Below are 15,032 nucleotides of genomic sequence, written 5' to 3' on the forward strand. Positions count from 1 at the left end.
CTAACATCAGCAATTAATCCTGACAGAACATGTTTGTAGCTGCCAGATCTCATTGGAGTCACTAGCGATTCACTAAAGCAGATGCGTTTACTACCCAGATTCATATAGTGAGCTCCTTCCAGTCCAGTTTAGTTTGGAGGAAGTGACCTCAGACGGGGGACAGCTTTAAATCTCTAGTGCTGGGATTGTCTGTGGTACTGTAAGAGTGGCCATTCTCTGACTGATGTTGCTCTGGTAATTGTGAATAAGCAGCCCTGTGGCTTTAACAGCCATGCTCACTAGGCCGCGTAATTGGAGCAGTTCACACTTTTGAGTCGTCGTATGTCCGACAGCCTGGTCAATGTTGCTTCAGGGTGAAATTATCACAGGCTTTCAGTTTCTAAGGCTAAATAGCAGAATTCCAGTGAACAGGTGAGGTAAAAGTTAGACTAAAAATATGTGAAATTCTGTGGTTAGGCAATAAAATATTAGAGGCTATGTTGTTTAGTGAACAATTACAGCTACGGTTTGCAGGCACTTTTGGTGTGAATATGTCCCAGAAATTTCCATATAAAGCAATTTATTGCCTAATAAAATGTTATTTTATTAGGTAAATTCACTAAATGGCATACTTCTGCAGAAAGATAGTACCTGACAAATATATATATAGGGGGGGATGTCCAGAGCCAAACTCAAGTATCGGTATCGGGTACGATTTTTTTTTTTAACTGATTGTATCGTATTGTATTGTATATGATATTGTTATCCTTAGCCTTATTCTTTATTTCACGTCAGCTGTCATACAGGTGTTGTACAGTAGGTGGCAATGCACCTTAAAGTGGGTTTGCTAACCGCCATTAAAAGGAAAAAAGATGCTCTAATGAGCATGCGTGATGCGCGAGAACTAAAGATGTCTGTTCTAGTGCGTCATACGCATGTTCGAGCTTGGATTGGCATTCTGACACTGCAAACTTCATGCTTTCTAACCTTAAATTCATTTTTTAACCGTAACAATTTTTTTATTACAATTTAAATACAATTATATAAATATAATTACTTTTACTGGCATCTGAGAACATTTGCAAACGAACCAACAAATATTCAAATGAATTTGTTTAGTTAAGCAAAATGTATTTAACCTCTTAAGATGCAACTGGGGTGGAAAAACAAACAAAAATGCAAATGGCATGGGACGTTCAAAGGCTGTGAGTGAAATGCGTTCAAATTCTGTGGTTATCTGCAGCGCTTGGGTCATGAGATTGTAGGTCTGTCCAAATTTGGTAGGAGTGGCAGGTATATAGTCTGTTTTATCTTTAGTTTGATTAGCTCAGTGTCAGAGCCTGAAGAGAAGATGTGTTAATAGAGAGGTTCATGGGTTTGATCTGTGGTGTTCTGTCAGCAAACTGAAAGAATAAATAAAGGCTGTCACTTGAACAGAGTCGAGGGGCTTCATTTTCATGTTACACTGTTCTCATTAACTTTCAGCCACACTATAAAGCAAACTCTTTCGGAAGTGGTTCAGCTAAACAGGTGTTTGAATGTGTCAGCGCTGCTTCGTTTTAATATAGAGGATATTTAACAGGTATAGAGGATATATTTTCGATTTTATATAGTTTATTAATGTTTATAATTGATTTATTCATCATTTTTATTTATTATAATTATATAGGGTACTTTTTATTGTATTACTTTATTTGCAATTATATTGATCTTAATTGTACCATAATTTATATCATAAATTATTTTTCGATAAGACACTGAACATAAAATCGCAGTTGTTTTTACTGATGGCCTGTACGTGATAAGGATGTTGGTTCTGTTCGTGCTCTCTACATCTAAATAAGGTTCTCTATAACAGATAGCAGATCGTTTGATTTCCACGCGGCTGTCATGGCTCAAGGTGACTTGGGCCGTTACGCTTGAGTGGAGTGAGCAGATCACCCTTCGGTTGTAGTAATGGGTCACACATGTGCTGTTATGTACAAACCAGTGTGTTATAGCATAAATAACAGCTACGTGCCTGTGGCAGAGCTGTAGATCATACAGAGACACAAGAAACTGGAGGGCGAGACGGAGAGAGGAAAAAAACAGAAAGACAGACCCATGCGGAGAGAGGAGGGAGAGCGCGACCAACGTCGCACCTGCCCAACATTGATTAAGTGACTGTTGGAAGGAAGTCAGCCTGAATATTCTGGCCAGCAAGAAAAAGTGTATTATTTCAAAGGTCATGGCATGCATTACACCTCTTTCCTCGCCACTGACTTAGATAAACAGCATGCCGCTGAAATATTGCAGACGGGACTCCGGCACTCCTAGGGTGCGGTTCACCTTTACGCATGCTGCTTTGTTATTTACTGCATGTGTCTGTGAGGTTGCAGATCTGCACGGCCAATTATACCATTTAAAGGTGAGGATGTTCCGGGCAACTATTGATTTTACTTGGTCTGTTTTCTTCCTTTCGTTTGTTCCTTATGAATTCTTAGCAGTGCTCATAATTAAAATGAACCAGGAGATCTGACCTTCTTGAAACCCATCCCGACTACAAAATCACTGTACACTGAAACTCTCTTCTAAAAAACAAGTGTGCTGCCTGTCTAGACAGATTTTGCATTAATCTTGCACCAAAAAAAAAACATTATATAACACTTAATTTTAGCATTCTGGGAAATAGAAATCCCAGCCCAAAGTGTATCTAAATTCATAAAACTCAAAACAATGAAACAATTCACTTAAAATGTGTCAGTTTTGTGAACTCAAAAGAAAAAGTTATAAATATCATAAGTTCATTTGGTTGAACTTATTTGTTTAATTTGAGTTATCTCTACTCAAACCAATTCATTATTTTGAGCGTTAGGGTTTACAGTGTATTAAGTATTCTTAATTATAAGCATTACAGTACATTATGTATCTAATTCAGTCTTGAAACTCTAGAGGGGGCAGGCTGCAATCTGCAAGCAATCAGATCAACATGCTTGCTCAACATTTGAATATCCTGTTTAAGTGTTTGCTGTAGGCCAGAGTCCTGCACGGGGTCGACGGGTGACCCGCGAATATTGCTGAAACGGGTGAAGAACATCCTACTGTGTCGGATGCGGGTGCGGGTCGGGTCGGACAAGGGAGAAACACGGGTCGAAACACGGTTTTTAAACAGTCACGTGCAAACGAATATAGGCCTATATATAAACAATATATGCATGTATATTGTAGATGTGTTCCTAAAAAAAATATGCCTTGCCTGTATTCCAAGTTGATAAAATAATTTCAAATCCATATCAGTTCATCTGTGGCCGCGCGGCGCGCGCGTGCCCTCACAGAATTTTTCACAACCGCGCGCGCGCTCTGCCTGCACTGCAGCCGTCAAGATGGATCATGAGGAGTTGAAGAAAAGATAGCCGCAAATGTGGAACTTCATCGCTGAGGAAGCACGCAGATAACTGTGGTAACAAACCAAGCACAAGCAGTTCTATCGAACAGTATTTGTGTTATATTTCCTGAGTTTGGTCTCTTAATAACACTAGTAGGCCTACATATTTAAGCCACGTTAAGTGTTTTTTATAATGGTTTTCTATGGTAGGAAAACGTTTAACGTGTAATTATACGCGTTGCGTTCATATTCTGGGCTCATCTGATTTTTTGTACATAGTATACGTAATTAGTATTATGTTTACTGAGTTTGGTCTCTTAATAACAGTACATTAAGCCACGTTAAGCTCCCGGCAGAAGTTGTCCTTGTGTTAATGGTCGTGTAATAACTTCTGTATGCTGGCAATAAACATTTTTGTAAGTGTGTCAATAATGTGATATGCTAAACTGATTTTATTGCGGGTGCGGGTCGGGTGTCGGTTCTATTTTAAGCGGGTCGGGTCGGGTGCGGATTTTAATTAGTGCTGTTGTCGGAAAACGGGTCGGATGCGGGTTTAAGCACTGCGGGTACGGGCGGGTGCGGGTTTTCAAAATCGGACCCGTGCAGGACTCTGCTGTAGGCTACTCCTGTAGCTCGGTATCAGAGTTCCTCTGAAACCCTCCGCCTCCCCCAGCTCCACCTGCCTAGATCTGCTATGGGCTTTATGTATGTCTATTTATGCATAAGTCTGTATATCTATTGCAGTAGCAATTTCATACTTTCTTTGCATCAGCAGCAGCAACGGAGCTCTTTTATAAACGGCTTAATGCTTTGTCTTTCTGTCTTCATTTTAAAAGCACTCAGTCTCGTCTCCAAAAATGCAAATATAATAGCATGTAAAAGTTATCTCCTACATCAGCCTGCAGGCAAAGCAGCATTCTGAGCTTTCTGATATCTTGGCTGTCACTGATATCACCTAACAGTGATGTCATCTTGCATGAATGAATGGTGTATTGTTCGGATGTGGTGCCTGCTGTCTCTCATTCGTAATTGCCTTGATTCTCTATAATGTATGTTATTCGTACGTATTGAGAGGCAACATTGAGAGTATAATCTAATTTGAAGGTAAATGTGTTATTTTTCTCGATGCTAAAGTACTTTTTATTCCAGTGTAATATGCAGAGACAACTACAGTACGCTTTTTCTAAATTGATTTGCTCATCATTTTGCTTGCATTCTTAATGGACAACACATCTGTCTAATTTGTTGTATATATGTATTCAGTGATGAGCCAATGAAGCAGATTTTTTTGGCAAGCTGAATAATGTAAAAAGCTGTTTTCTCCAGAGGACGACAAACCTGCATTTGAAATGATCTCTGGAAATGAAAAGATGTAGTAAAATGGATGGGGTTCTGTTGTCATATATCACTACAGAAGCCCTTCTGCTCCCTCTATCAAAAGAGATGTCCCCTTTAATTGTCGTCATCCATCACTCTCATACACACCTTTCTGGAAATTACAAGGAGATTTGTTTCTCAAGTACTGTTGAGACTTTTACAGAAATACTATATTGTTGTTAAACAAGCTATTAGATTAGAAGTTGCCTTACCTGAGAAAAAAATTCAGTGCAAAGGATATGCTGTCCAAATCTGTTTGTGGAACTTTGTGCTTCTACAACAGTTGAGACCTTGACATGCTTAAATATTACAGTTGCACTTTATTTTACATTTATGTGTACTTAGTGTACTTACCTAAGAAAGCACAGGTTGATATGGGTTAGGTTTAGGGGTAGGTTCAGGGTTAGTACCTAGTTATTACCCAGTTATTGTAATAATTATAATAAGTACAGAGTATGTACATGAGGAACAGGACTGTAAAATAAAATGCTACCAATATTTTAGTCAAAAATATAAATGTCTTTCATGTACACTGGTTTGCAGCGATTCCATTAAAGATGTTTCCATGTTCCATGGATGTTTAAGATTCTTCATGGAACCATAGTTTATTTTTAAGAGTGTATACCATTCTTTCTTCTGTGGACCACAAAAGAAAAAGGAATTTAGAAGAAAGTTGATGCTTCAAAAAGGTTGCCAAAGTACCAATGACGTCTACATTTACTTTGTGTAACAAACAAAAGTTGTTTACTGAGAAACGATACCTGAGAAAGAGTAATGTTCATTTCGTAAACATTGTTCTTCAAATCAGATCTTGATTTCTCTGTTTCTCACCCAAATCTATCATATGATTTCAAAAGATGTGGCATATCACTCTCTGGTCATATGGACTACTTTTTGGGCTCATTTATTGTCTTTTTTAAAGCTTTTTTTCTCTCCCAGTGTGTTCTTCAGAGGAAAAAGTCATACAGGTTTTGTATCGACATTTCATTTTAGGGTGAACTTTCCCTTTAAACACATACAGTTAGCATATATAGCATGTACATTACACCAGACTCATGAGATTGGATCTAAACATGCGTGATTAGTCTCTCTTCTCGTTGTGAGTGCCCCACAGTGCTTCATCACTATTTGAGCATCCTCTTCTGTGGCGACATGTTTGTACAGGGTGAGAATAACTCTGGCTGACGTGGACGTGGAGAGCACTCGGGCTGTTTCACAGTGGGGTCTGAGGACAGAGACTTGTCTCTTCAGCGGGGTTCTGATTAGACCCATCACCCCGCATACCATGCTCTATTCTCCGTGGTAATTGGAGCTGGCAGGAGGTTGGCATGTACCCCTCCTGTCCTCCATTTCCCTCTTTATCCTCCCACGGTGACCCAACCCCCCAACACTACTCCTCATGTCGGATCCACTGTAATGTGTATTATGTCCCTCTGCTCTGACCCAGCATTGAGTATATGCTGCCTATGCATGTCTAAACCACATTTACGGCCGCCCTTGTTGTTCACATTAGATGGGTTCACCGTTCCATTTCTCTGCCTTCAGGACATTATGTTCTACTTACTCCCGACCACCTGAAAAGCCATTGTTATTCTCTTGGCAGCATCACTGCTTTGTTTTCGTAACACTACAGAGTTAGTTCTCTCCCATTGTTCGCCAATAGTTTTCTTCAGCACTCAAGTTTTGTAAATATCAGATTTTCAAGCCTCGATCTGTTCTTCTGTGTTATCTGATTGCTCAAGGCATTGAATATAAGTCTCAGTCCACATAATTTACTGCTTCTCAAAAAACAATGTTCCTTTTCTTTCCACAAAACGGATTACAGATGGGTTTGTGGTGTGCTACTCTGTTAGCTCCCTTTTTGTGGTCACAAGCATCGATAAAGCTTGGCTGCTTCTGGCCTGGTTCCACAACTGAGGAGATAATACAATAGATTGCCATCTGCAAGGGCCCGCACGGGCTTATCGCTCTGGTAAGGTCTCATTAAATACCCGCTCTGGGTCTGTGGATGGCAACAGTAGATTTCCCATTCAGGAAGGAAATTTCATTGGGTACTATCAAGGATACTATTGTTACAGTGGCTCTTGTTTATGGAGGTCGTCACGAGGTCTTAACTATTAGCTTTAAAAGAGTTTGAAGGACCTACAACAGTTTATGCGAGCTAGTGATTTTTGTATGTTATGGCAGGGAACAGCAGAGAAACAAAATTACAGTTTTGGCTACATTTACAAATGAAACACTAAAATCTGAAAATCAATCGATTTAAATGTTACAAATGAACTTGGGCATCACTTCATTATCAGATATGAAAGGGATTAATTAAGTGAATGTAACATGATAAAAAACCTCATCTAAATGTAAAAAATAGAGGAGCGTGAGCAATTAAATACCCAACAACACCAAAGTTAAAAAGTATGATACTGTTATATTGTTCAACTTTAACCTCAAAAAAATAAAAATGGTGTCACAGAAGGATTTTGTAAATATATTGTAAACAGCAAAAACATAGGAAACGAGTAACATTTAAACTTAGAAAGAAAGAAGACCTAGTGATTGCTTTGATACACTGCAGAAAGAAAAGAACTTTTTTCTCCCCCCTGACTTTCATGATAGGCCTTCAACATTATCTACACTATCGTTCAAAAGTTTTTTTTTTTGTGATATTTTTTTGTCAGTAAGATTAGATGTTTTTGAAAGAAGTCTCTTATGCTCACAAAAGCTGCATTTATTTGATCAAAAACAGTAAAAACAGGTATAATGTGAAATATATTATTAGAATTGAAAAGTTCTCTGTTTAAATATATTTGGATTTGGTACTGATTTGGTCGAAACATTTCTTATTATCAATGTTGAGAATAGTTGTGCTGCTTAATAATTTTGTGGAAACTGATCATTTTAATATAATAAGTATAATGTTTGAAATAACAGCATTTATTTGAAATAGAAATCCTTTGTAAAATTATAAATTAAATTTTTGACCAATTAAATGCATCCATGCTGAATAAAAGTATTAAGTGATCCCACATTTTTTAACTCTAGAGTAGTTGTTTTTTTATGGGTTGAGTACATTGCAGTCGTGTTGTTTGAAAGTTAACCAAAAATATAATTCTAAAGTAAATAAACCCTAACTTCATTAACAGTGAACAATAGAGCCGCACCCAGTGTAAAAGTAGGACATGATGCTTAAAGGGTAGATGTGGTTTTGGTAGTCATGAATCTGTGAATCATAGTCAAGCTGCTATCTTTGTTTCTCTTGAAATGCCAGTGGGCTCAACTGCATTTTTAAAATAACGTGATACAAGTAAGGTGTTGACGTTGCATAAAAACCTGAGCCTGTACTCTTTGTCTGTAATTGTCAGGATTTCTGCTTCTCGTATACCATGACCTCAGTCGGTTGCGTAACCTCTCAGACAAAGGTGAAATAAAACTCTGCAACACAAGCAGAGAATCTCAGCACATGACCACCGTCATTAAAGTTCAGTTTCTCTCTATTGACTGTTTGCTGGAACATTTCTGCAGAGCTCTCTCGCTGTTCCTCCTACTTCCTCCTCATTCCGTCCGCTCTCAAGTTTCTCTCTGCTCTTTACAAGATGGCATCCCAATTACCCACCAAATGTATCACCCCATCTGAGCCAAGCACCTTGTCATAACTGCTTCGGGGAAACAATGAAAATAGCGTTGGCAGGCTTTTTAAATTCAAACCGCCATCTGCTGCGGCGCCCACATCTATGATGCGGCAGAGACTCGGGACAGAGCGGGACATTTTTGCAGGCTTTTTCCCCCTCTTACCTATTCATCTCAGTAATGGAGTCCTTGCTTGACTCAATATAAGCACATATGATTTGATTTAAAAACAAATTTTTGAGCTTTGAGTCTTCTGTTTTTTTAAATCCTCATGCATAGTAAAGAGGTGGAAATGATAAACGTGCTTTCAAGGATGGAGAATGGAGCTTTTATTTAGGAAATGCAAGAGCGTAACCATCGTTTTTTTTCCATCTGTGCTTTCTTTTGTGGAATAAATCCATCTGTTTCACAATTGTTTTTACCTTCACATACAATTTACTTTTTTTCAAACTGACTATACTTGAAAAGAAGTCTCTGTCGTTATTATAAACATTACTAAGAAGCAAAATATTAGGAATCATATTTAAATCTGCAGTCAGCTCTTTTAGTAGTTAAAATCAGTACAATGTATGTAAGATGAAGACTCCAGACACATTAGTAGCCTATGATGTTGTGGTCACATGACCATCTGAATACTACTCATTTATCTCAGTAACCTTCCTGTTACCTCAGTTACTTCCTGTTATTAGCTCTAGGTTTATTTATTTCACAAGCAAAAGAGTCCAACTCTTTCGCTTGTGAAATAAATAAATCTAGAACTAATTTCTGCAGTGCCTCATGTTTCTTCATCCACACCACTAGGTGTCAGTGTAATTGTAAGATGACTTTCACAAAAAATAAAAAAAATTAAGTGCGAACATATAGCGCAAGTATGTCACTTATTTCGCTCTCAAAGACAACTTTTTTTCTTCACTTTGTCACCTGAAACACCAGGACGTTGTATTTTTCCATATATTTTTTTCACACCTGATAGGGGAGTGAAATACACGCCTTCACACTCCACTGAGAAAACCGCACAGTTGGTTTTCTCTTAGATGTTCTTGTGCGCATTGTTACCTTTTTTTTGCATGCTGACTATATGACACTTGGTAGGTACTATTTGTATGTTCCTTCTCAAGAAAATGTATTCAATTGTTTATTCAGAATCCGCTCAGTAATACAGCCCACACTCGTACAGGTAGCTGACCTCTCTCAAGCACGCCGAGGCAAGAATGTTAGTTTTGATACATGACAGTTTCTGAAGGTCACACCCGGAAAAAAGAAATCTGGCTGTTTTTGCTTCTTAATGAGGCATAACTTGAGCAGCCTCATATTCCAAGTTACCTTGTACTGAAAAGTACCCTCCAGTGCAGATTCCGCACAACATTTTCTGCTTTCTAAATGATTCCCTATGTCGATGTTTTCATAAGGGGATTAGTGATTCGTGAAATAACCCTTTTGAGGTTTGCTCACTGTGGACATGTCTGATTTACATTGTCCTGGAACACTAGTCTCAAATTTAAAGTCGTAGTCTTTTGTGAGAGCTTTTCAATTCAGCTTCCATGAGAAGCGTTGCTTGATGCTCTGAGGATCAATAGACCAGTGATTAAATGTTGAACGAACTGGAATAAGAAGAAGTGATAAATGGCAGTTGACTGTAGTGCTATGTAGAGCTTAGACTGAAAATGTTTGTCACATGCAGGGGATTGTCTCAAATTGAATATTTCAGCCTTGCCCTTTGGCTTACCTTGGCATCAAAGAGAGTGTGGTGTTGCACTAATGTTGCTATTGCAAGTGTGAATATTACTCATGCTGGGCTTTCATCCAAACATTTGTGTGAATGTTTGAGAAGAGGAAAAAAGTGATTTTAGACAAGTGCCATGTTTTCATGTGCTTGGAAACCGTATGTTTTCAGCCTTGCTTATCTGGTTTCTCATATAATTAGTGTTCATTTTCATATTATTCATATCATTTGTGTTAATTATGCAAATGGTTGATACTTAAGATATCTGCTCTGTTACTCCCTTGTGTAGAAGTAGTGAAAAGCGTCACGGTCTGTATCAGAGTGGAAACTGTGTTTTCCAAACCATTGAAGGACAAAGCATTATTTGCCAACTAGATTTGCATTTCCAGAAGAAAACAGCAGTGTTTGCAGCACAGCAAAATAAATGTGTTCGGTTTAAAGTTTAGGGAAGCATTTTTAGACAGTGGTTTTGCATAAATGAAATGCCGCATCAAGTGCATGTTGCAGTTGTCACATGATTTGTTTTATTTCTGTGGCACATGAGTATCGACACGTCACCATTTTTGGAATGTAGAGGCGGCTGAAGATGGTTCAAATGTTATAAGAAAGAAAAGAGCTATCACAATTCACTATGTAAGACCAGTGGCAATTGAGAATGCAAGTGTTTCGATTATGTCATTGCTTTTTTTTACATTTTGAATTGTGACCATAATAAAAATGAGGACATTTTCAAACTTTGATCTTAAATGTTCTAAACGGAATCTATAAAGTCATTTATCTATGAAGCACATTTAACAACTACAGAAGTCAGTTGTTGTTGGTAAAAAGATAAGAAATGATGAGATCAATGATAATATTAATAATAATTAGTTAAGGTCGATTCGAAATTGTAATAATAATAATGATGAAAAACTAACAAGGAACTTATGCTTTTAAAAAAACGTATACAATTATCATGCTGTATTTAAAAGTGGCACAAAAAAGTGAAACTAGAAAGTATGAAGAATATCAATAATAGTGCTGGCTTGCTAGTAGTTAAACTAGTTCCAACTGGCCGAATTTGCATTTTGCTCTCTCATTGTTTTTGCTCCATCCCTACTCAAACTCCTATAAAGATTTAGAGCAAACCAAAAGCTTGCAGCTTAAAACTTAAAGCTTGGCGTCCATATGGTGTTACATGTAAGAATAACGGTACACAAATGTCCTGTGGATTAGCCTCGCCATGCTTTGATCTTATTAATGCAAAGGAAGGCAGTTTTCTGGGAAGTGAATTGATTCAGTGCACTAATGAGACTAGCACTGGATTTGCTTTAGCAGGACAATTCCGTCTGACTCACATCTCTAACCCTTGATTTATAGCAATCAGAGTTCTTTGAGATCATTACTCTTATTTTGGTAAATCATTCGATTTTTGGCTCCTGACTTGACCTGTTTCTTCTTTTTCTTGCTACAGAAAACCAGATTCCTCATGGCTTCCCCACCATTGACATGGGCCCTCAGCTGAAAGTGGTGGAGCGAACAAGAACAACCACAATGCTCTGTGCCGCCAGTGGGAACCCTGACCCGGAGATCACTTGGTTCAAGGACTTCCTACCTGTAGACATCAACAGCAACGGGCGAATTAAACAGCTTCGTTCAGGTATGGCACACTACTTCAGCCCTATAATCACACGAGCAGGAACTAATATATTAAACTTAAGAGGTCACAAATACAGACACCCTATTGACATAGCTCTGTTTGCACTTAGTGCTTATTTTCTGTTAATGTTTTACTACTTTAGTTTAATGAACTGAATAATAAAATCTGAAACGTCAATTTTTGTTGTTGTTGTGCAATGTCAGGCCTTTGGTCTGCCAATTTGTGAAATGTAAGGAGAAATGTATTGATGTGGCCATAACGTCAAATGAGTCTTAAGCCACATGCAAATGGTCTGGGTAATTGTAGGCACCCATAAGGGAATATGAGAGCGGCCCGGAGAGGATCAGCTGCTCTATTTACATTGTAGACCGTCCTAATGGATAGACGGCTCAGGTCTGACCTAGGATCAGACGGATGAACAGGACTTTGCCCAGGCTGGATTAATGGCTCCTGACTGACTCAGAGTTTATCCCTTTCCACTAAATCCACTTCATTTAGAGGGCAAGTCCACAGCGGAGCTTGTTCTCTAGGTTCTAGCATCAGCGTCTAAGTACACAGTTTACAAATACACAGTTAAAAGTTTGAATCCTCAATGCCTCTATCTTGCAAAAAGTCAACTGAACAAAATGTATCATTCCACCAAAGATTAAAACATTGCTTCCTCAAAGAGCTTATCTCTGGACGGTATGAGGCGCGAAGCTTAATGGCCCTTTTAGGACACTCTTAACATAAAATTATGACAATAAAGCTAGTCTTATCTAGCTCTTCAGCTCTTTTACGCTTCAGGAGAATGTTGAATGACATGTTTGCTGTTTTACTTTTAGTAGATAAGTGGTTTTTGATAGACACTGGTAATAGCGAAGTAGCCTTACCTTGTGATTTGACCGATAGTTTGTCAACATGAAATCAAATTGAACTCTGTTTACTTTCTTAGGTGTATGATTTATAGCTTTTCGACTGACTTCACGTATAGGCTGCACGAACAGTTCATTTAACCAGTGTCAACCAATAGCAAAGTCCCTTCAAGGAAAATGAGTTCACTTGGTTGGCCATATTTGGAACATCTCAAGACTATTGAAGGCAGGCATGCAAGAACACTTTTTGGCTTGAAAAGCTCGCCAAACTGCTTGCCTTAAAAATTGCATGCCAAACTCAGATCCCCCATATCGCTCATGGCAGTTTCTCCTATTCATAGCAGTATACCACTGTGTTTGCTAATAGCCCAGTAGCTATTTATGTATTGTTTTAGGCTATTATTGTAGTTAGCAAGACTTTAGCTTTTCTAATTAAAAAAACGTATGTAATTAAATAACATAGGTAATTAAATGCCATATGTCAGGTAAATACTGAATATGCACTCTGAAATACTTCAGTTATGGAAGTAAAATGAGTTGAATGACATTTCATGTTGACTTAAATTCACATGTACAGAATTGTTGCTAGCTGTTTCTGCTATTCTCACAGCAAACTTGTCGCCTTAACCTGCCATGGTCTGTGATTTTCTGAACAGTGCTGTGAACAAAAATAACCTGAGTACACGTTGTATCCCTAAGCTCTGCAAATGTTCCTTAAAGCATCAGGTTTGGCAGGCACCTAAATCTCAGAATTTTACCACAAAGAAAATTTGCCCTCTGATTTTTCTTTTTTTCTGAGTTAATTCCATTGCACCAGACAGCCAACATTCAACTAATCCGCGGAGAGCAGTCGCCTGGCTCAACTTGATTCCTTTCTGTTTAATTAAGCTTACTTTCATTTGATTCCCTCCCTTTTGTTTTCCTTATCTCTCTTTGTCTATCTCTCTCGTCTACTAACACTTCTCTTCAATCTTGTTTGCATTCAATTTACTTCACCTAGGGGGCTCGCCGATACGAGGTAAGACAGCTGGAATGTGTCTCATGAAACGTCTCCTCCATTACCCATCTCATCACCACGTTGTCATTTCCTGCTTGTTCAGTACATATTCAACCTTTGTCCCAGCATTCAACCTGTCTGCGTTCTGATGTCTGTATTCAAGCAGTATAACAGAAATACACTACTGTTCAAAAGGTCGGATCAGTGAGATGTTTTTGAAAGAAATTATTCATTTTATTAAGGATGCATTCAATTGATCAAAAGTGACAGTAAAGCCATTTGTAATGTTACAAAACATTTCTATTTCAAATAAATGCTGATTTTTCTATTCATCAAAGAATCCTGGGGAAATATGTATCAAGGTTTCCACAAAAATATTCAGCAAAACTTTCAACATTGATAATAAAATAAATGTTTCTAGAGCAGCAAACCAGCATATAAGAATGATTTCTGAAGGATCACGTAAAGACAGATAGACATAGAAAACTTCACAATATTAATGCTTTCTATTGTATTTTGATCATATAAATGCAGCCTTCCTTTAAAGACATCTAGCTGACTTCCAATTTTTGAACAGTAGTGTAAAAAGAGTGCATTATTTTGGAGCGTGTTCATTTACCAAGAAAAAGCATAGTAATAAGTCATAAAACATTCTGTGATCATTTACAAACCCTCATGTCGCGCCAAATCAGTGGAACCTGAGATTTTGAAGAATGTATTGGTTGCCATTTTTACATGCAGTAAAAATGAATGCATAGAAATTTGTTCAGGACATTTTTCAAAATATCTTATTTTGTGTTCCACAGAAGAAAGAAATTCATACAGGTTTGGAATGACATGGGGGTCAGTAAAGGATGACAGAGTCCAGAGTCTTATTAAAGTTATGCTATGAGTTTGGTTTTCAGACTGAAGGCCGTCTTTAGAATCTGCAGAGTGTCTCTCTCACATTCCAGTTGGGCTGTGATGAAATTGAAATGATTGAATTTGCATACTACTTATGCTAAAATGAGTATGTATGGGAAATGAGGGCACGGCCCTGATTGTTAAGATGGAGCGTTCGATCAATCACACACACAGTCGCTCTCAGTTCTGAATGAAACATGGATTTCAGAAACACACTTGCTAGAGACGAGTACTTGACAAAACTGCCATTACCTTACTTCACTCAGTCGGTTAGTGGTCTGAGGACCCCTGGAGTTTGACTGCAAAACGAAGTCGAAGAGGAAAAGTGTACTGCACATAACAAAGGTCTGTTTGTTACCGATGACTGTTGTAGCACGCCAGCTCACCTCACCTCAGGTTTTGAATCAGGAAATACGTCTGGCTCGCTAGGGGAGAAAAAAGCTGATGCTGCCTCATGTTCCCGAGTGGTTGCTGATTTCTACTAGCTGAAATCGCAGTGTTCGTGGGTGTGACGTTTAATTCATCACGCTCGCAACAGCAGGTCTTTGTGTCCAATTCATCTCACTCAACTC

General features: G+C 38.3%; 1 protein-coding gene across 5 annotated transcripts in view; it reads left to right on the forward strand.

Moving 5' to 3' along the window:
• The window catches only part of ptprfb (protein tyrosine phosphatase receptor type Fb), a 151,903-nt gene that overhangs the window by 50,772 nt on the left and 86,099 nt on the right, over positions 1 to 15,032 (forward strand). For all 5 annotated transcript variants that reach the window (XM_079818541.1, XM_079818542.1, XM_079818544.1 and 2 more), the window contains exon 5: positions 11,521 to 11,706. In XM_079818541.1, coding sequence (XP_079674667.1) covers positions 11,521 to 11,706 — 186 coding nt within the window. The remainder of the gene's footprint in view (positions 1 to 11,520; positions 11,707 to 15,032) is intronic.

This window comes from Gobio gobio (assembly GCF_949357685.1).
Source record: "Gobio gobio genome assembly, chromosome: 6".
NCBI lineage: Eukaryota > Metazoa > Chordata > Actinopteri > Cypriniformes > Gobionidae > Gobio > Gobio gobio.